Source organism: Asterias amurensis, chromosome 10 (assembly GCF_032118995.1).
Source record: "Asterias amurensis chromosome 10, ASM3211899v1".
NCBI classification, from domain to species: Eukaryota; Metazoa; Echinodermata; class Asteroidea; order Forcipulatida; family Asteriidae; genus Asterias; species Asterias amurensis.
The window spans coordinates 13,710,109-13,731,093 of NC_092657.1; the positions used below are offsets into that span (position 1 = coordinate 13,710,109).

A 20,985-nucleotide genomic window follows, 5' to 3' on the forward strand; every position below is an offset into this window, starting at 1 on the left:
TTAAAACACACAATACAAACAGCATACAGCCTATGCAATATAATAAGCACCGAGTGATATAAACTTCCGTTGAATATGTATCCATTGATATTGATTATCAGTTATTCCAAATTATTACATCTCGTCAAATAATATATACAATTTGGGGGGTATTTTATAGCAAAAAATCCCAACAAATTACATTACCTTGTCAGTTTTTAACTGTTTTCACAATCTTAAGTCATCTTTTGGCACAGTTGCTGCTTTGACACCCTGCCTTAAAAATTGCATATTTTTACCAATGTCGGTTCAATGCCGGCCCCATGCTGCGCCATTACAAAATCAGTATTGGCACAGCAAAGGTTTTTTTATACCATTATTTGCCAAAATGGTTTGCCGCTTCGAAACGAGTATTGTCCCAGAAAAAAAGTTTTCTATACCATTTCGCCAAAATTGCAAGGCACTGAAAAAAGAAAAGAAAGAAAAAAAAAAGTATTGGCCCAGAAAAGATTTAGTGCAGCTACAAAACCAGTATTGGCCCAATAGAGGTTTTCTACTATTTTGACAAAATGGTGTGCCACCAAAAAAACAGTAGACAGATGTCATAAAGTAAAACTTTCGTTGTCAGACGAAAATTCAACCAGCATTCTAACTCGTATGTTTGTATTAATAAAATAAAAATGCAAAACGTATATCAAATATATTAAATTTAAATGATATTACTTTGCAATAAAAAAGTCCATTACAATAAAGTGTAGTTGTCCATGATATGAACACAAAACTAAAACAAAATGAAAAACAGCAGCAATGAATAAATTAATTTAAAAATGCTTTGTACAAACTAATAGAATAATAAAGGAGGTATACACTTTAGCACAACATAATTTTCTGCTATAATTTGTCTAATTAAATTATGGTTTACTTATTTTAAAATGTCGTAGCTCTGAATTGCAACTCAAAATCTTTAACAAATATTACAATAATTATTAACTAGACATTAGGTGTTTGTGCATAAACACAAAGCTGTTCCGTGGTATTTTGCTTCAATTGAGTGATTCAAAGATTATATTTGGTCTGATTACAATAAATAACAGTTTTGGTCTTTGCCTAAAGAGTCTATAACTAAAGAAAACAAAATCAGTTGTGTAATTATTGGACTTGTTTTGGCTTGAAATACACGATAACTACACAATATTACGAATGAATAACAATCTATATCAATTCCAATAAACAACTAGACATGATTGCATTTATGCACAAATGCAGAGCTGTTTCGTTAATAACAATTTAAATTTTGTCAACTGAATTTGAAATTTATTCTTTTTTTAAAGCAGTTATGACTAATCCAGGCTATTAAAAAAAAAGGAATTTGGATTATACCATGTTCGGATAGCAATTTATTCGTTAAAGGTGCAAAAATTGAAAAAATCATAAAATATCGTGTGATGACGTCACTATGACATCATTTCACAATTCACGAGGGCTTGCCAATATCTAACAACCTACCAAGTTTAAACATAATCGCATAATTACTTAGAGAGTTATATTAGTTCAAAAAGTGCACCTTTAAGGCCGCGTCACGTGACCCCCAATGACGTCATTGATCTGAAACTTCACACATATGATGGCTGCCTGACAGTTAACATGGGTGTAAAATTTGAAGTGATTACAAAAAACTTCACCACACACATCTTCAAAAAGTCCATTTTGACGAGTTTTCAACCTGCCGCTAGAGGGCGCCGTTGCATTTTGTGACGTCATTGGTATTTTTTTTGAACTGCCCACCCTTGCCACGCACTAACATCGTTAAAAGCAACTTCATATCTTTTTCCAATTTTGAATTAGAGGGCCACTTCCGGTTTCGACCGGAAGTAGAGGTCATGTGAGGTCACGCACACGAAACAAAATGAAGACCTTATTTATTCCTCCCCAATCCCGCAAACAGAAACCTACGGTCTCTTGTGGCTGATTTGTTATAAATTTTCAAACATTTAAAATACAACACCTTTAAGATGACGTCACGTGACTTCTGATTATGTCATAATGACATCCTTGTTTCGCAATGATCATTGCACCAATACCTTTCATCCCTGAAAATGTCATTGCAATTGCTCTTTGGAAACATTGCAAATCAGCACTTATATGAAATTTTTCTGAAGATGACAAATAAAAAAAATAAAAATAATAATAATAATAATAAAACAAACTTTAACAAAAACAAGAGCTGTTTCGCTGCGCTTCGCTACGAAACAGCTAATTACAAACTGGGTTTTATCAAAACATAATTATATTAATTAATGAGTTAACTTTGATTGTGGAAAAACTCACCATCCGATTTTAACCTAGTCTAAACTGCATGCAATAGCAACTTTTCGGCGCCCTCACGCATGCTAAAAACGTGATGTTTTTACAACACAATTGTCTGGCATTCACGTTCATTAACCTGGTAAGTCTGAATCCACCAAGTGTCCAGAAATTCCCTCATTATGCACATACATCATAGACGAAAACTAATCACATAGGTAACAATATATACTGTCCCATTATACTTGGTAGGAACCTACCATCCCAATAGCAAGCAGCCTGGGGGACTCCTCCTAGATTTCTGCAACAGTTCTCTCCTTATCCTTCACCCATTCTGCCCTGTGCTTTGATTTCAATGACATGTACTCGTTGACTTTGGTAGAAGGTGCACAGTTGTCCTTTTAGCCACTGAACCTTTTCAAGTACATCTTCAGCTGTCTCTTGCTTCTCTTTGGGTTCATCAGGAGTTGCTGCACTTGCAGCAACTTAAAAAAAAAACAAAAAAACATCAACATTGTTTTAACCTTCAGATAAATTACTTTAAATAATATTAATTTAGTCCCTTTGTTATAGCGATTCATTAAGCACTATTCTTATAACAGCTCCAAAGCTTCCATATCTATTGCATTGTCCGTGTGGAAAATGAATAAAACATAACATACTAAATGTTCTACCCAGAATGTTTTACTATTAAACACAAATATAAATACATAAAGAACAGTTTTTTCAAGTGCTGGGTTGATGAAAACAGCTGCTTAAGTAATATGTGTCTTGTTTTTTAAATAACAATGGTTTTTTTTTTGGTGGACTATAACATGTCTTAGTGAGTTAATGTAATTGTTTTACTGTATAATGAGGCATGTAAACTTAAAATTGACCAAAAGGATCATCTGACACACTGGTACACAGACATGTTAGTAACTATGTGCTGTCAATGGTGCCTAGTAAGTCCTTAATTGTAAATCATTTAACCATTTAAAATGGTAAGAAATATATTTAAAAAACACAAAGCCTCAATGACCATGTTGACTTGGAACTAGACTAACAATTTTCTAAGTAGGCGCTACGATTTTTGAGTCCCAAAATACAGTCACTGCCCATGTTCAGAAAGCCACAGTAAAAATAATGTATGTGTACACAGTGCAAAACTGCAAGTTCATGTACACAAACTACAAGTAAACCAGTGGCAACATAAATAGTGGCAACGTACTTACTGCTAAGTGAAACAAACAAACAAACAAACAAACAAATAGACAGACAGACAGACAGACAGACAGACAGACAGACAGACAGACAGACAGACAGACAGACAGACAGACAGACAGACAGACAGACAGACAGACAGACAGACAGACAGACAGACAGACAGACAGACAGACAGACAGACAGACAGACAGACAGACAGACAGACAGACAGACAGACAGACAGACAGACAGACAGACAGACAGACAGACAGACAGACAGACAGACAGACAGACAGACAGACAGACAGACAGACAGACAGACAGACAGACAGACAGACAGACAGACAGACAGACAGACAGACAGACAGACAGACAGACAGACAGACAGACAGACAGACAGACAGACAGACAGACAGACAGACAGACAGACAGACAGACAGACAGACAGACAGACAGACAGACAGACAGACAGGCAGGCAGGCAGGCAGGCAGGCAGGCAGGCAGGCAGGCAGGCAGGCAGGCAGGCAGGCAGGCAGGCAGGCAGGCAGGCAGACAGACAGACAGACAGACAGACAAACAAACACTACACATAAGACAATTTAAAAACAAGGACAGTTTGTTAAAAGTAAAGTTCAACCTGAAGTTGCACAACAATTACATGGCATGCAATATTTCTTCGCCCAACGAGTAATACTTTTTGCAGGAACCCTGCTCAAAAGTTGGGCATGATTTAATTGTCATGCAATGTTGTTTGCCCGCTAGTATTACTTTTGCAGGAACCCTACTCATGATGGGTTGGGCATGATGGTTGTTGACATTGCCCAACTTTTATTTAAAAAATATCGCTCTCAAACATTGGGTAATACGCATACTACAATAGCCCAACTATTGGTAGAAACCATGCCTTTACACTTGAACGTTAGTCTGTTAAACGTTGCTCAAAATTTGGATAGTCAGGCTTAAAGGAACACGTTTCCTTGGATCGGTCGAGTTGGTCTTTGAAAAGCGTTTGAAACCTTTTTTTTTTTTATAAAATGCATATGGGTAGAAAGATGTTGTAAAAGAAGAATACAAATGATCCACACAAACGTGCCTCGAAATTGCACGGTTTTCCTTTTACCTCGTCGACTAACACGGTCGGCCATTTATGGGAGTCAAATTTTTGACTCCCATTCAACAAACAAACAAGAAAAAAACGACACACCATATTTTTAAGAACCAATTTGCAAAAAAGAAAAAATTGTTTTGACTTGTAAATTTAATCTTACTTTACCCCTACGCCTAGGGCAGGCTAGGCCTATTCGACTCACGAGTTTACTGTCAGTGTCACACACACGATGTGATGTAGTGTGAACCAAGTTTAACGTTTTTATTTCTAAATAATAGCATACGATCTTGTCATCTCCAATGTCCTGATTGTTACATTCATTGTGAGTATTACCTGAGAATGTGTGGTACAGCTCGTCGAGCCCCCATTGATGAATATTCCCTTCAAGCATGTAAAGCGTGTTGCACTCCGCCATGATGATCAAAGGTTCAAAGGTTCTCCATATAAATATGCGCGAACATGACATCGTGACTGTAGCCCTGACGTCACACTTAGATGACAGGGGACCAGTCTAGTCTGTTGATTGTTGGTGATTTAGCGTACTCAATCATGTCAAAGTAACCAACTGGTGGGCTTATGGCTGATTTTATACCCAACATCTAGTAAGCCGATTGAAGCAAGCACTATGTACACTTTTGTTGTGTAAAGATTACCAAACTTTAATGACTCAATTTCGTACGAACATTGGCCAAGCCTTACCTTACCCAACAGAAAAGTTGACCATTAAATGTAATTAAAAATTACCAAAATATGTTGGAATAGTTTTACCTCACACCCTGTTACCCATTTGTTTTTACAGTGTACTAAGCGCGCATTCATGAATGGGAATAAAAGAGGAGTGACTCTTTCTTAAACGTCCGTTTAAAACCTTGCAGGTCGTTGCCGTGCACTAAAGGCCATCACACGGCAATTCGACCCTGCCGGTTTTAAACGGCAGTGTAACAAACCGTCGCTGCCCTTGTTTTGACCGGATATAGCGGATTATTGTAGTTGTGGTAATTTGTTGGGTATAGATTCACATTATTGGATGATGTGTTATTGCGAGTGTAGCGTTACAAATAGTTCAGAGTTAAAATTATCCCGAGGTCGAATACTAATAAAATGTTTTATAATGAAAATGTCTGATTTCAATTGACTGGAAAGTTTGTGGCTCAAGTCTAAATCACGGACGATGTTGTGTAAGGATCTTTCCAGTACGTGATTGGTCAGTTTGAAACTGTAGGTTAGTATATTAGTGGGACAGTATATAAATATGTTACCTACGTAATTAGTTTTCCTATATGATCTATGTTCATAATAAGGAAATTTCTGGACAATTGGTTGTTTCAGACTTACTAGGTTAATGAACATGAATGTCATAAAATTGTGCTGTAAAAACCTCACGATTTTAGCATGCGTGAGGGCGCCGAAAAGTTGCTCTCGCGTGCAGTTTAGACTAGGTTAAAATATGATGGTGAGTTTTTCCCCAATCAAAGTTAACTTATTGATTAATCTCATTATGTTTCGACAAACCCAGTCTGTAATTGTTTATTAAAATTGATATAGATTGTTATTCATTCATACTATTGTGTAGTTATCGTGTATTTCCAGCCAAAACCAGTCCCGAATTTCTAGTTGTCGGAAACATACGTCATTTTCATATGTGAATCAAATATGGGAATAATTTATTGTCGCCCTTTACAATTATCTGCCAATCGCTCTTATTAGTTGTTTTGCATTATTATTTTCATAATCCCTATATTTTCTTAAATAAATGAATGAATCTTACTACATCCACCTACTGAACTACATGTAAATGCCAAGCCATCATACTAAGTGATCCAATTAGCCTGAATTCTACCAATCAACCGTTCCTGATTTACCTTCCTGATTATACTGAACTGATTCAACTCTGATTAAATAACAATCATCAAATAGACAACAAGCTGACTCCGTTGCTTATTTGTTCATTTACCATGAACTACAAACACGGCAGGACTGTGCTTATATTATCGCAAGTCAAGTGTAAACAGTTTTTGCATAACAACAATGCTGTATACAAACACCCAGTCTTTTGTCCATTTCAGGGAATGTCATGGTCATGCATACAGTTCATGATGTTGTGATGTGTGACGTATTCTGTTTTGTTGTTAGTCTTTCCAATGATGCAGGCCGTATTTGCCTCTCCATTCTCTAATTTATTGTATTTTTGGTGACTGAAAATATTTTACTTTTATTGAGGGCAATCTTTAATATACTGTAAAACACCTCGATTGTTAAAAGAGGCGTGGATTTCACAATGAGTTAAGAACTAGCACTACGTTTTTAGTATCTCCTAAGACTAGTCCTAAATTTGGACTAGTCCTAACTTTTTTGTGAAATCGACCCCTGAATTGTTAATAGAGGCGATAGCATGACATTAAACAATCATCATCTGAGAATTTTCGTACGTTGTTCAATACCAAATACGGAAGTACATGTTTGTATAGTTTACACTTGCATCTTTTTGCATATGGTTTATGTTGGGATAAAATGTTAAAATGACTGTCGAATCAGTTGATGTCAAATGGTAACATTATCACGCACTACCAACCCTGGTACCATTGAACGCTACAAGTATTAGTGTGTTTTTCCAGTTGCGCATGAGTGTTTATCCAAACATGTAAGTCTACGCACTGTACTTTCATATGCAAATAGGGTTTGCAATTGGGTTTTTCCAGCGTTGTGCAACTACCATTGTGCATGCACTGTATATGTAAAAGTGGGGTTTGCTAAAACCAGGAACTGTTGTTGTGCCATTTCAATGTCATTTTGTCTTTTGTTTGCCGGCTATCAGTGAGTTTAGCAAAGAAGATCAACTGTACGAAGTGTGTTAATTAAAGTAACATCTACAGCTACAGGTAAGACTGTGTTTCACTAGGGTCTTTGCTGTCGTAAATGACAGCTCGGACATTGTGAACTATGTAATCATGATTCAGTGCATAAGAACCAGTATTTTGTTAATAATAAGTATAGGCCTACATGCACTTGTAATTTAAAACCCGTTCTGACGAGTTGTATGATTGCTACGGGGAAGGGAAAGTTATTGATGTTGAAGCATGTTTTGTTTGTTTTTAGGACACTCAAACGTTGACACGTATAATAATAATAGTATTTTTATTTATTTATTTATTTTTTTTTTTTGGGGGGGGGGCTAATCATCCTTACTCGAAGCTAAGAGCTGAATTGCGAAGGACAACGGCTACAACGTGTTCGAGAAGCAGGCATGCAAGGGCGCCTCTGGCTGCCAGCCACATCAAGCCATTATGAACACGGAGCACAGCCAAGATCGAATTTGATTTTTCCCAAGGGAATCGAACCGGGGTCACCTTGGTGAGAGGCGAGCGCTTTCCGCACAAGCCAACCATGCCACCCATGTGCATATATACTGCCACACTACCCTTAATGTGGTTCTGGTCATTCTTGGCCACAACCTGCATGGTTGATGAAAGAATGATCAAGGCAACATTCCCAAATCGAAATTTAGATAAAGGCTATACCAGATTGACCCTAAAAACAAACAACGCTGACTCAGGTATATGTAAATAATGGATGCAATTTTCCTGTGGAAACAACAACAGTTTAAGACTGGGTTGCTGTCAAAGTCGAAGAAGAGGTGGCAGACTTTTAAAAATGGATTTCGTTTTTACTTTGCACAAGTGAAGGCCATCAACCAAAGTGTAAAAAAACATACTTTTTTCATTTACACCTTCGTTGCCATGGCCGCGGTCAAAAGTATAAAATTACCATTTCACCAAATTTAGCACTTTTCATGTGTAAACATTACCGAAAGATGAGGGCGTCACTGTGTGAAAACCAAATAGTGGACCTACCTCTCAGCTGGATATGGTAAATATAGATCCTAAATCTTTCCAAAAATGCATTTGACAAAAGTACAGTTAATTGTGAATGCAAGATTCCATTATTTCAAAAATGGGTGTTTTGAGGAAAAGTCAACTTTGGAAATAGAGGGGGTTGCTAAAGTTGTCAGAAGTCCCAAAGTAGCATACTTAGCAAAGTTTTGCCTCTAGGCGTGAAAGATAAGATACTGGTCTGTAAGAATTTCCAAATTTGTTGGGGGATATTTGCTGTACTGGGGAGCAGTGCTGCCACAAACTTCGTGCTTTTTGGGGAAAAACTAGCCTTGCTCAAGGCAGTCGAATTATTCACTCCGAAAAAAGACCGCCGCTGTATAAAACCCCACCCGTATTCACTGTGCGTAACATCGCACGACACGATGCCCCGTACACTATCCGCATGCGGAGCTCCGCATGCGGTTAGTGGTACGAGTGCGGATGGCTTGTGTGCACAGTAGTCGTACGATGTGACAGTGTGTATACGGGTGAGTCATGCGGTGTGACCATACGGACCACGCACAGGGTATACGGGTGGGTTTACAGCGGTGTTTTTTCGGAGCGAATAATGCGACTGCCTTGAGGAAGGCTGGGAAAAACCGGTGTTTATTTTCAAATTGTGTAAAACAAAGTATATGATTTTGTTTTAAAGGATCTTGTTTACTCTTGGCACATGTTAATTCTTTCAACCAAACTTTGGTTGCCATGACAACGGTTATGAATCAGAAAATTTCCATGTTTGACCTTATTTAGCTATTTTCGTAAACAACTACCCAAAATTGAGAGCTTTACTGTGTAAAGACTAAATTATATGATCTGCCTCTCAGCTGAATATGGTAAATATACACCCTTGGTCTTTCACAAAATGCACCTGACACAGGTGACAGTTAATTGTGAACAGAACAATCCATTATTTCAAAACGGGGTGTTTTGAACAAAGGTCAATTTGGGAAATAGAGGGGGTTGCTAAGTTTGTCAGAAGTGCGAAAGTAGCATATTCAGGAAAGTTTTGCTACCTGGCTTGAAAGACAAGATACTGGTCTGTAGGAATTTCAAAAAAATGTTTTGGTATTTGTTGAACTGGGGAGCAGTGGTGCCAGAAACTTCATGCTTAAAAAAAAATGTATTTTGCAAATTTCATAATCATATGAAAAAATAATGCTCTTTAATTACTTTTTTTACATGCTGAAAAATAATTTTAATTAAAAAAAAAAAAAAAAAACAGGCACACGATATAGCAAAGCAACTTACAACTGTGTATAAATATATACATTCCAACTGTATAAATCTGCATCACAAAGACATTCTGTTGTACATGTTTGTGGCCATTTACGTTTGGCTATAGCAGCTACAATCAACAACAACATCTTCCTTTTTCTTGACAAATGGACGTTCACAGGTCTTCGTTTGAACGTCAAACATTTCTAACACGTCCTTAACGCAGCGCACAGGCATCACATAATCCGTGACTGTACAATTAATGGTTACGAAAATCAATTAATTCCCAAGTTCCTTAAAGACACTAAACACTATTGGTAACTGTCAAAGACAAGTCTTCTCACTTGGTGTATCTCAACATATGCATAATATCAAATTCGTGGAAAATTACTTCTTTCTCGAAAACAATGAGGGAGCAATTTCTCACACTGTTTGATACCATCAACCTCTCCCCATTAATCGTTACCAAGTTAGGTTTTGTGCAATAATTATTTTGAGTAAATTACCAATAGTGTCCACTGCCTTTAATGGAACATAGCCGGATAACACTATACCAGCCGAATTAGCTTGGGGTTAGTCTTCGAACTATACACTGTATACCATTGAGAGTTATACTTTTATTTTAAGTTGCTTTGCTTTATTGTATCCTGTTTTTGTTTTTTTTCAATCAACTCCATTGTTCAGCATGTAAGAAATGCCATTTTAGAGAATTATTTTGTTCTTGTTTTTGCAAATATTACCATGTTTGAGACAGGGTCACTACATGACACAGCTGCCCATTAATCTGTGCTCCCCAGACATGAAATACAAATAATCGCCAATCACAACCGAAATATTCTCTGTAGGAAACTGAATACACTACAAACTGTCCTACTATTAGTGATGTGCAATGGGAATTTTCAAAAGGGAATTTCAACAAAGGAGACGTTGTTCACAGCGCTTTGTAATGCATTGAGGATGGGGGGTATAAAAAACGAAACTTAGGTCATTCAAAATATTCTTGGTCAATGTTGGGTACTCCACAAGGCTAATTTTTCTCAAACGTTTTCTATCAAATCGGAAGAACCAATGTTGGCCCAAAATACAACCGAAAGGACAACATTTTGAGACCCCTGGCAAACTGTCATTTTGACGGCCAAAAACAGGGTAAAAATGCTGATTTTGCAATTATTTTTCTAAAGACATGCGCTTATGCTGTTCTAAAAATAGCATAAGGGTAAAAGTTAAAGCAATAATTGTTTGTCTCAAGGACGACTCGTTGTATTGTTGTGAAAGGTAAAAAAAAAAGCGCATTGGCTGGGTGGAGTTGCAGTATGCTAAAATACAGTTCTTTCAGACACAAAATGAACTTTTACCATGACAACGGGCTATGTGGTGATTTCAAAGGTTTATTTGTTTTAAAGGCAGTGGACACTATTGGTAATTTTCAAAGACTAGCCTTCACAGTATCTCAACATATGCATAAAATAACAAACCTGTGAAAATTTGAGCTCAGTCGGTCATCGAATTTGCAAGATAATAATGAAAGAAAAACACCCTTGTCACACGAAGTTGTGTGCGTTTAGATGGTTGATTTCGAGACATCAAGTTCTAAACTTGAGGTCTTAAAATCAAAATCTTGGAAAATTTATCCTGTCTCGAAAACTGTGGCACTTCAGAGGGAGCCGTTTCTCACAATGTTTTATACCATCAATCTCTTCCCATTACTCGTTACCAAGAAAGGTTTTATGCTAATAATTATTTTGAGTAATTACCAATAGTGTCCACTGCCTTTAATGCACCTCAAAGCCCTTCATTCCATAAGGTAATTAAAAAAAAAAAAAAAAAAAAAAAAAAGTGCTAACTTTCACGCACTTAAAATACCAAAACATGTTATTGCATGTGTATGTAGGTCGGTACCTTATCTTCCAACTATAAAAGTGTCATAGTCCACAAAGTGCAACTTTCGGAATTATGGCCCAATTCAATACCCCTATTTTTCGCTATAAGAAAATACGAAAAAAATATTTGAAATAGTGGTTTGATCCAAAGTTGATCGCAAACTTAATTTGTAAAACATTTTCTGAAAGAGTAAACATGGTTGTGCATCATGTGTGAAAGACAAACTTCAACATTTTCCCCTTTAGACGTACCAGTGCTTTAAATTCACCTATATTTCAACACTTTAAAAGGCAAGAAACTTGGCAAATTTGCAAAAAAACTTATTTTGGCCGTAACCATGGCAACCAATGTGTGATATATTTTTTTATTTATTTCTTTTTTTCTTTTTTTGTACCCATGTCTACTCATACATGGAGTTTTGCCAAAATCCAGTTTTGGAAGTTTGCCAACATTTCAAAAAAATCTTTGATTTTTACAGCAACCGAGTCTTAAATGTTGATGCTAAACATCGTTACTGCTCGTTGGTTTAATAAAGTATGTGTCGTTTTATATACGTTTAGTAAAGACTGAATATCAATGACATTGCAATATAACTTGAAATATGTGTAAACTTTGTTCACTCTGAAGTACTGCAATTATGAAACAAATCATATTGCAATTGTTATCCCACTATGTAACATAGCTTTTCTCTCCACTTAGTTGTTTTCTTTTGTCGTCTTCAGTTAGCCTTGTTGTGAAATTGCAGCGTAAAGGGCGCCACCGCGCGGCGAAAAGTTGCTCTCGCGTGCTCCTCACAAAGGCTAAAATCGGATGGTGAGTTTTTCCCAATCAAAGTAAACTTATTGACTAATCTAATTATGTTTTGATAAAACCCAGTCTGTAATTGTTTATTATAATTGATATAGATTGTTTATCATGCATATTTAGTGAAATACTGTTGTGTAATTTCCAGCCAAAACAAGTCACGAATTTGTAGGTGTCGGAAATAGACGTCCTTTCTGTATATGCATCAAACCAATGAGAATAATTTATTGTCGCCTTTTCACAATTATCTGCCTATCGCTCTTTTATTAGTGATTTCCTAATCCCTGTCTTTTCCTTTGTTTGCAGACTATAATTTACTATACTGAACTACAAGTAACTACCCAGCCTTCGTACCAACCAAGTGATCCAATTAGCCTGAATTATAACAATCAACCATTCCTGATTTACCATCTGATCAAACTGAACTGATTAAACTGTGAATAAAGAACAATCAACAAATTAGGCAAAAAGCTGGTTCCGTTGCTTATTTTTCAGCCTGGTTTAACATTCTTTGTGTTTTTGTCGTCAGCATTTTGTATTGTCATCGTGTAATTGTATTGCCCTTGTTTGTTCTTCGATGTTTAATTGTTTGTTTGTTTTCTTTTCTGTATAAAGGCTGTTGTCTACTAGCCACGGCTTAACTAACAGCCTTATGCTCTCGCTCCTGTATTGTACATAGTTAATTCGTAGTTATTAATTTATTATTTGCTTTTAGTTTATATTGTTTTTCTGTATAATTTAATACACTTTAGATTTGTTAAATTTCTATATACTGTTTAATTCTCACAATTTTTTTATTATTTGTTTTCTCAACAAGAGTATGGAATAAAAGTGTATTGAATTTAATCAATGTTTTAATTTGGTACTGACATAAACGTTTTTCATGTTATGCGTTCCAATGGTAAATTATTCTCCCTGCGTGGATATAACTGCTACATATCTTAGGCAATAATCAGAAACAATACCATATTTTGAAATGAAATGTGTACGTGTAGTTTTATACAGTTATCCAAACTAGGAGTAAAACAAAAAAATACATACATATTCCAAACGATTACAATTCATTCAAAGAGGCAAAACAATAGTATTGTTAGCAACTATTTGGCTGACAAAATTACCGATCCATCGTAGTGAAAATGGTATGTTAAAATATTGTTAAGAGCAACGTCGGCGGAACACTTTGAAAAGTGGGGACAGTTGTTTTCTCCCATGTGAAAGCATAGAGTTATGTATAGGCAGACATGCTATATTGGGTTCGCAAAGTAGATCAATAATTAATGGTTATAATACCGAATTAATTATAAATGCAGAACTTACATAATACAATAAGACAGTTTGTTATTTTTTGGGGTATGATGATGGAATTTAATTCAAAGTTTTATTTTATCTGATAATGAAGTTTGTTTGTGTTTTATTTTACCAGTGTTTTTCCATAAAACAAACAATCGCAAACAATAGATGGAATTTCTTTTCACACACTGGTTAGTATATGTTATTGCAGTTTATTGCCGCACGGGCAGGCAATTTTGCTAAATAATGTCGGCTAAAACAAAAAGGATTGTATGCACAGTTTTTGGTGTTTCCAAATGGCGTCCGTGGTGACCTCAATGAACGAACCCAACCCGCTCTCCAGTCAGTATAACATATTTCAATGCTCTACACCTAGTAAGTCTGCTGCCATCAAGTGTCCAAAAGTCATTGACTGGATGATTTAATGAAAATTACACATTTGTTTTTATTCGTATAACAGGACAGCCCAGTCTCACCAAGATGGCCGAAGCTGCACTTCACACTGAGACCACTTGCAAGATTAGACAAGTACACATCGAATGCCCAATCTGCTTGACTCGGTTCATCGATCCGAAAATCCTGGACTGCCAGCACAGCTTCTGCTTAAAATGTCTTCAGGAACTTGTAGACAAACATGATCCAAAGACGCGTTTCATCACTTGCCCAGTGTGTAGAGAGAAAACTTCAATCCCAGCTAAGGGACCATCGGCTCTTCTCAACAGCTTTCTGTTGAGCTCGCTTATTGATGACGTCATCAACCCGAAAAGTCCCGAGGTGGACATTAATCCTCTTGTGTCGATTTGCGAAGGATGCGACGAAGGTCTTGATGCCGTCTCACGGTGTGTTGACTGTGAAGCTAATTTTTGCAAGACTTGCTTGGAATACCACGCCAAAATAAAATTGAACAGGCATCATCGAGTCGTTAATGCAGCCGGGTCGTCAAATGAGGGATCCAGAGACAAGACAAAAACTTGCCCTACAAAATGCCGGAAACACACTGATCAGGAACTGTGTTTTTATTGCGTCACGTGTGACTTACTTGTTTGTCCTAAATGTGCGGTGCTCGATCACCGATCGTCAAACCACAACCTTTCTGAAATCAATGATTCCATTCGATTGTATCGTCTAGCTGTTGAAGAGGCTTTGATGAAGTTTGATGAATGTCGCAAGCAATTTCAAAAAGTGGATAATTCTATAAAACACTCACAGCATAGATTACAGACCATGGTCGACCAGGCTCTTCGAGATATTGTGGCTAAGGAGGAAGAGGAAGTTGCCAACATCAGAAAAGCATCTCGCCTCTTTCAAGACAGAATTACTCAAATCGGTCAAGAAAGAGGTGAGGAATTTGGCAGGATACAAATCAGCAATAGCGATCAGATGAGCCGTGCAGAGCAGATCGTAGCTTCAGTCAACGACTTGATGCAACATGCTGATGACTTTGAGCTGCTGGACCTCAAGCCAAAGGTTATGCACAACTTGACATTCCACAAAGAACTCCAGTTTCAAACAGTGCAGCATAGCAAGTCATTCATCTGGTTCAAAGGTCATGATGTCGTCACTGATGCGGATATCGGTGAAATACTAGAGGAAGAGAAGTGGGAGGTGAAGACAGAGTTTGGTAAATCAGGGGAATGTGAGGGGGAGTTCGAGTTTGCATGGAACGTTGCTTGTTTCAGCAACGATGAAATCGTCGTTAGTGATTTGAAACGGTTGATATTATCCAAATTTACATCGAATGGTAGTTACAAATCTAAAGGTGTGCAAAGTAGAACAGAAGATGGACAACTAGAACACCCTACGGGTGCTGCGGTGACCTCTGATGACCTGCTTCTGGTTACTGACGGACAGGATGTTAAGGTTTATGATGGAGAACTGCGATTTATTCGCAAGTTCAGACCCTCACAGAATGAAGTCGAGGGGCAGTCAGGGAGTATGCTTTTTGGTATTGCTGTTGACAAGAAGAAAGATCGTATTGCAGTGTCTGACTGTCGGGGAAAGGTAATATCTCTTCATAACAAAGATGGATCCACCTTTTCCACAATACATCATGATGAGATTGACGGCATGGGCTTTTTATCTGTTAACAGCAAGGAGCGACTGATCTTCACAAACCACGATGAGTCGAAACTAGCTTGTCTGGATTTCATGGGAAACGAGGTGTTCAACATCAGCACCTCCATTGACGGCAAACCTGTGAAGCCTACTGGTGTGTGTTGTGATGATGCTGGCGATATATACGTGTCTATTCATTGCGATACGGAGGGAACCAGTGAGATACATCATTACGATGCATCAGGTAAGCACATCGGCTGTGTAGCTGGTGGCTTGCTCTATCCTCAAGGCTTGACGTTTACTACTACCGGTGACCTCATCGTGGCTGACTTGAACTCAGTCAAAATATTGCATCGCGTGTGAGTGTCGATGAAGTTATGGTCGCAAAGATACACTATTATTGATGACAAGGCAACTTGCAACTTATAAAGTGTAACACTTTTAGTTAATCTTCATGAATCTCAAGAATGCAAATAATCTGCCACTTGGACAAAACGTTACCATCACAATGTACCATCAATCGTTTAGTACAAATCTAGTGTGATATTTTTGCAAATAAATGCTTCTTTCGCTCTGGCGGTTATATTAATTGGGTGATTTTTGTTTCTTTCCATTTATTCCTTAAGTACGTTTTAGTAAAAACATTAGCCTACAAAGTACCAGCTTAAATGTGTAATATCAGTACCAAAGTGTACACTATTGGTAATACTGGACACCATTGGTAACCATCAAAGACCAGTATTCAACATATGCATAAAACAACAGACCACATGCATAACATAACAAACCTGTGTAAATTTGAGCTCAATTGGTCGTTGAAGTTGCGAGTAAAAACATTAACCTACAAAGTACCAGCTTAAATGTGTAATATCCGTATCAAAGTGTAGTATTTTGTGACCACTATCGGTAATACTGGACACTATTGGTAACTGTCAAAGACCAATATTCAACATATGCATAAAATAACAAACCAATCAGAATGGATTAACTGTCTTGGGTATTTATGAATGGTTAATAATAACCACACACAATTACCTTGTTATATATCAGTTGCTGCTTTTTAACTCACCATTTCCAATTTAGTATTTAAGGCTGAACATAATGGTATCCTTTTTAATTGATCGTTATTCACTACATTAAAAGTGTCACGTTATATGTGAATTATTAAGGGAATACAAGGGTAGCGACTCGTTCTTTATCGGCCGTTTAAAACAGGCAGTGTCGTTGCCGTGTGATAACAGGCAGGGTCGTTGCCGTGTGGAAGGCTCGGGCCTTTATCACACGACAACGACCCTGTCTGTTTTAAACGGCCGGTAAAGAACGGGTCGCTGCTCTTTTATTCCCACTCATGAATGCCTTTTTGGTTAAAAGGCGTTATAGAGTAAGAAGCTCTGTACAACTGTTTCCGACGTGTTTGAGCTATGTATTTACATGTACGACGTCCGTGTGTTGCATTGTTATGACTGAGACGCCTACTTCCGACAGTTTCCGGTTCCGTTCGTGCGCGTATAGTCTTGTTGCAACACGTTCTCGTGTTCCTTTCACACACAGCGCGGCCAACTCACCGGCAGCTCCCGCAAGACTAGCGCGGAGTATCCGCTCACAACCGGTTACAAACACTGGTCATTATCAAAGGTTTAAAAAAAAAAAAACGTAACGCGCTCTCCACCAATATGAATAGCGAAACTGTCTGAGGTATTTATGAATGTTAATTAATTGAAGTAACTGGTGGTATTATTCCTTACAAGTTTAAAACAAGTTTGCGTACAGTTTTAACTTGTAATTTAAGATGTAATTTAAAACATTGGAAACTCTAGGGTGTCACCTTCAGACGTATTTAAAAGACTTAAAACACACATGTTCAGCTTCAATTTGTAAATACACGCAAACATTTGTAAACCAATATAAGCATTAATAAACAAAACTTGTAAACTGCTCATTTGACTAATCTGGGAGGTTTTGATTGTTAATACATCGTTTACAGAAAATTAAAATCACTCTAAACTGTTGAGTGACGCTGGCCGATTTTTTTTTTTTTTTTCTAGCGTTAAACTTATTTTATTTTTTATGTAACTGTGTAGAAGGCAGAAATTAACAAGATTCAAAAGCTACTGTATTTTTGTTTTCTTCTCCAGTTGCGTTGAGATTATCCTTTACTAAACAAACACATTCAGATAGTTTAACAACACTAACAATATGAACTCAAACCGGGGGGGGGGGGGCGCTGCTGGAGCTAAAAATACTGCCGACATTATTTTGAATGTTGTTGCGCTCAGCAGCTCAGCTACGCTTTGATACAAAAAAAATAGCTTCATGCGTTTCGGTCCAGGTCAACAGAGGGCGCTCGCCTGCGCAGTAATTGGGTTATAGTTTGTATTTACATGCACAGCCACATATGCCTACCTGTTAAGATCATTGTGATTTGAAACCGTTGGATTGGATTTAATATTGTATAAATATAAATGTGTACAATTGAACTAACCTTTTGAAATTGCATGGCAAAAGGTGTTCACAGTTTGTGATATCGCCTAAAAAACGGTGCAATTTCCAAGCAGGAAAATAATCTTTAAAATGAATCCACAATCTGAGAAATGCCATTGAAGCTTTACACTTCACAGATTCAACCATTGGGCCTATAGGGTTTAAACAAACTGGTTTTCCTCTGCCAGACTGGACTTTTTTTCATTATATCTGCCGTCCTCATTCATGCTGGGTCGTTCATACGGGCAACTTTGCTCACCCCTACCCCTTCAGTTGAAATCGATTCAATTGCAGCTCACATTTATTTCCATACTTTCTTAAAGAAAAACAAACTTTAACAGTGCAAATAATATGGGAATTATACGACTAATAGAAATTTGTAGTAAGTGAGAAAGGTAGCAGATGAAATCAGTATGAAGGCAACATCTTAAAGCCGAGGATTATAGTGAAGTGCCTTACAAGAACAAACCAAAACAAGAACAAACTCGAACCCTTGCTTCCCCTTTCTGTCTACACCCAATTCCTCATTATTTTTAGAACCAAATATTGTATGTTGCGAAACGCTGAACCGCCATGTTCTGCTGGATGCCGGGCAAGATACGGGCAAGTTATTATCTTATGGTTTATGTTCATTTTTTGTTTTCCGGTTTGCTGGCATCAATGTGTATAGCCTAATCCTTTTAACTTGTGTTTTATGGTATTTTTGCTCTTTTACTTTTTTTGATGGTTGGTTTTAATTTGTGTATGTCGTCTCCTTGTACTTGTAGGATGATTGTGAGTATCGGGTGACTGTGTATTACTTGTGCCGTTTATCTGTGTTAGTCTTTCATTTCTATTTCACAAAATGTTGATGTTTTAAAGTTGCTGCACACTGTAAAACAATGTTTATGTTTTTAACGTGATATTTGTAATAAAGTGAATTGAATCGAGTTGAATCTAATTAAATTGAATTTAACTGAATTTAAATTAACTGAATCGAATTGTAGTAAAATTATTTGGATCGAATTGAATTGAGATCAACAGTAGACTTGAGATTAGACTCGGTTTACTTTTAGTCCCGTCGCGCGCCTAACGTCATAAAACTTGTCCGCAGCTGGTGTGGCAGGAAATTCCGTTCCACTAGATAAACGGTCCCTCCATAAGGCCGAGTAAAAAAGAACATGTTTAGCGTCCCCGCTCGCTTCCTTTTTAGAGGCTGCCTACTTTTTTTTTTTTTTTTTTTTTTTTTTCTTTTTTTTTATGCACATTTGTTTCTTTAAAAAAAAAGGTTACATGAAAAACGGGTTATTTCAACGATCTCAGCTAATACAATCTGAATGTCTTGTCTGAATGTCTTTTACAAAATATTTCCATTATGTATTGTGTGTTTGAGCAGCAGAAAAAACAATGGATGTTTGACATTTTAAAAAGAATGGCGGCCATCTTGAAATAAAAAATAAAAAATAAAAAGCCCCTCCTCCTTCTTTTTTTCGAGAAACCCGGACGCTAAACATGTTTTTTTTTTACTCACCCTAAGCATAGCAAACTGTGTACAAACTACTTCATTAAGCGCCCTCTTTTGAAACAACCTCCTTCAGCCAACGTTAAAGGAACACGTTGCCTTGGATCGGTCGAGTAGGTCTTTGAAAAGCGTTTGTAACCGTTTGTTATAAAATGCCTATGGGTAGAAAGATGTGGTAAAAGTATAATACAATGATCCACACAAACATGCCTCCCGACTAACACGGTCAGCCATTTATGGGAGTCAACTTGTTGACTCCCATAAATGGCCGACTGTGTCAGTTCGCAAAGAAAAAGAAAAACGGAGCAATTGCGAGGCAAATTTGTGTGGATCATTGTATTCTACTTGCCAACGTTTTTTTTAGACCAACTCGTTCGATCTAAGGCGACGTGTTTCGAGGCAAATTTGTGTGGATCATTGTATTCTACTTGCCAAGGTTTTTTTTTTTAGACCAACTCATTCGATCTAAGGCAACGTGTTCCTTTAAGCTCCCAAATCGGGGACGGAATCTCATTAGCAGTTATTGTATTTACAATACGCGTATAATAATGGTTCTCTCGTACGAGAATGGGACTTGAATGGAGACTAGTACTCAAAGATCAAATTCTATAAACACATCCGTTGAAATAATCATACAGCGCGATACATTCGCAACGCCGGGTTGCAATGCATCATTTTACGCATTACCAATCATTGGACCTTTGAACTACGTGTGGGTTTTCCCCGTTGTGTGCAACTGCCATATTATTAACCGATCATTGAACTTTACCTTCACAGTATGCGGAAGTTGAGATGCATATGGGTTTTTCCAGTTGTGTGAAACTACCATTGGGTAAGGGTATGCAGCTGCCGATGCATGTACTGCACTTTCATACGCGGAAGTCGGGTTTGAGGCAGACACGTTTTGTGTGCTATTTCAACGTTGTTTGTCGTTAAGAATCCAATATTTTTACCGGCTATCAGCCACTTCCAACAGTTCAGCAAAGATCATCAACTCTATGCAGTGAGTAATTAACATATATAACATCAGGTAGGACTGCGTTTTCACTAGGGTCTATGATGCCGTCTTAAATACGAACATGTTCAAGTGTAATACATGACAGCACTGGGAATAACATTAGCGCAGATTGAGCCCCAAATGTGTCATCTCCTGTGTTAATTTGTGTTTACTAAATCGACAATTGTTGTCGGCTATCAGCCACTTCCTGAAGTTCGCAAATAGGACCAACTGTACACAGTGAGTAAGTGTTTATACTAGCACCAGGTAAGACTTTGTTTTCACTAGGGTCTATGCTATCTTATACGAA

General features: G+C 37.4%; 2 protein-coding genes and 1 long non-coding RNA gene across 3 annotated transcripts in view; 2 read left to right on the forward strand and 1 right to left on the reverse strand.

Moving 5' to 3' along the window:
• Positions 1-20,985, reverse strand: part of LOC139942967 (uncharacterized) — a 521,441-nt gene that overhangs the window by 230,697 nt on the left and 269,759 nt on the right. The gene's annotated exons all lie outside the window — the stretch shown is intronic.
• Positions 7,317-16,894, forward strand: LOC139942944 (uncharacterized). Its single transcript, XM_071939770.1, has 2 exons — positions 7,317-7,455; positions 14,102-16,894. Exon 2 carries the CDS (start codon positions 14,122-14,124, stop codon positions 16,057-16,059), a length of 1,938 nt encoding a protein of 645 aa, XP_071795871.1. The 5' UTR covers positions 7,317-7,455; positions 14,102-14,121; the 3' UTR covers positions 16,060-16,894.
• LOC139942946 (uncharacterized) overlaps positions 20,760-20,985 on the forward strand; it is a 67,203-nt gene continuing 66,977 nt past the window's right edge. Inside the window, exon 1 of the mRNA XM_071939771.1 lies at positions 20,760-20,942. The gene's annotated coding sequence lies outside the window, so the exon portion shown is untranslated. The remainder of the gene's footprint in view (positions 20,943-20,985) is intronic.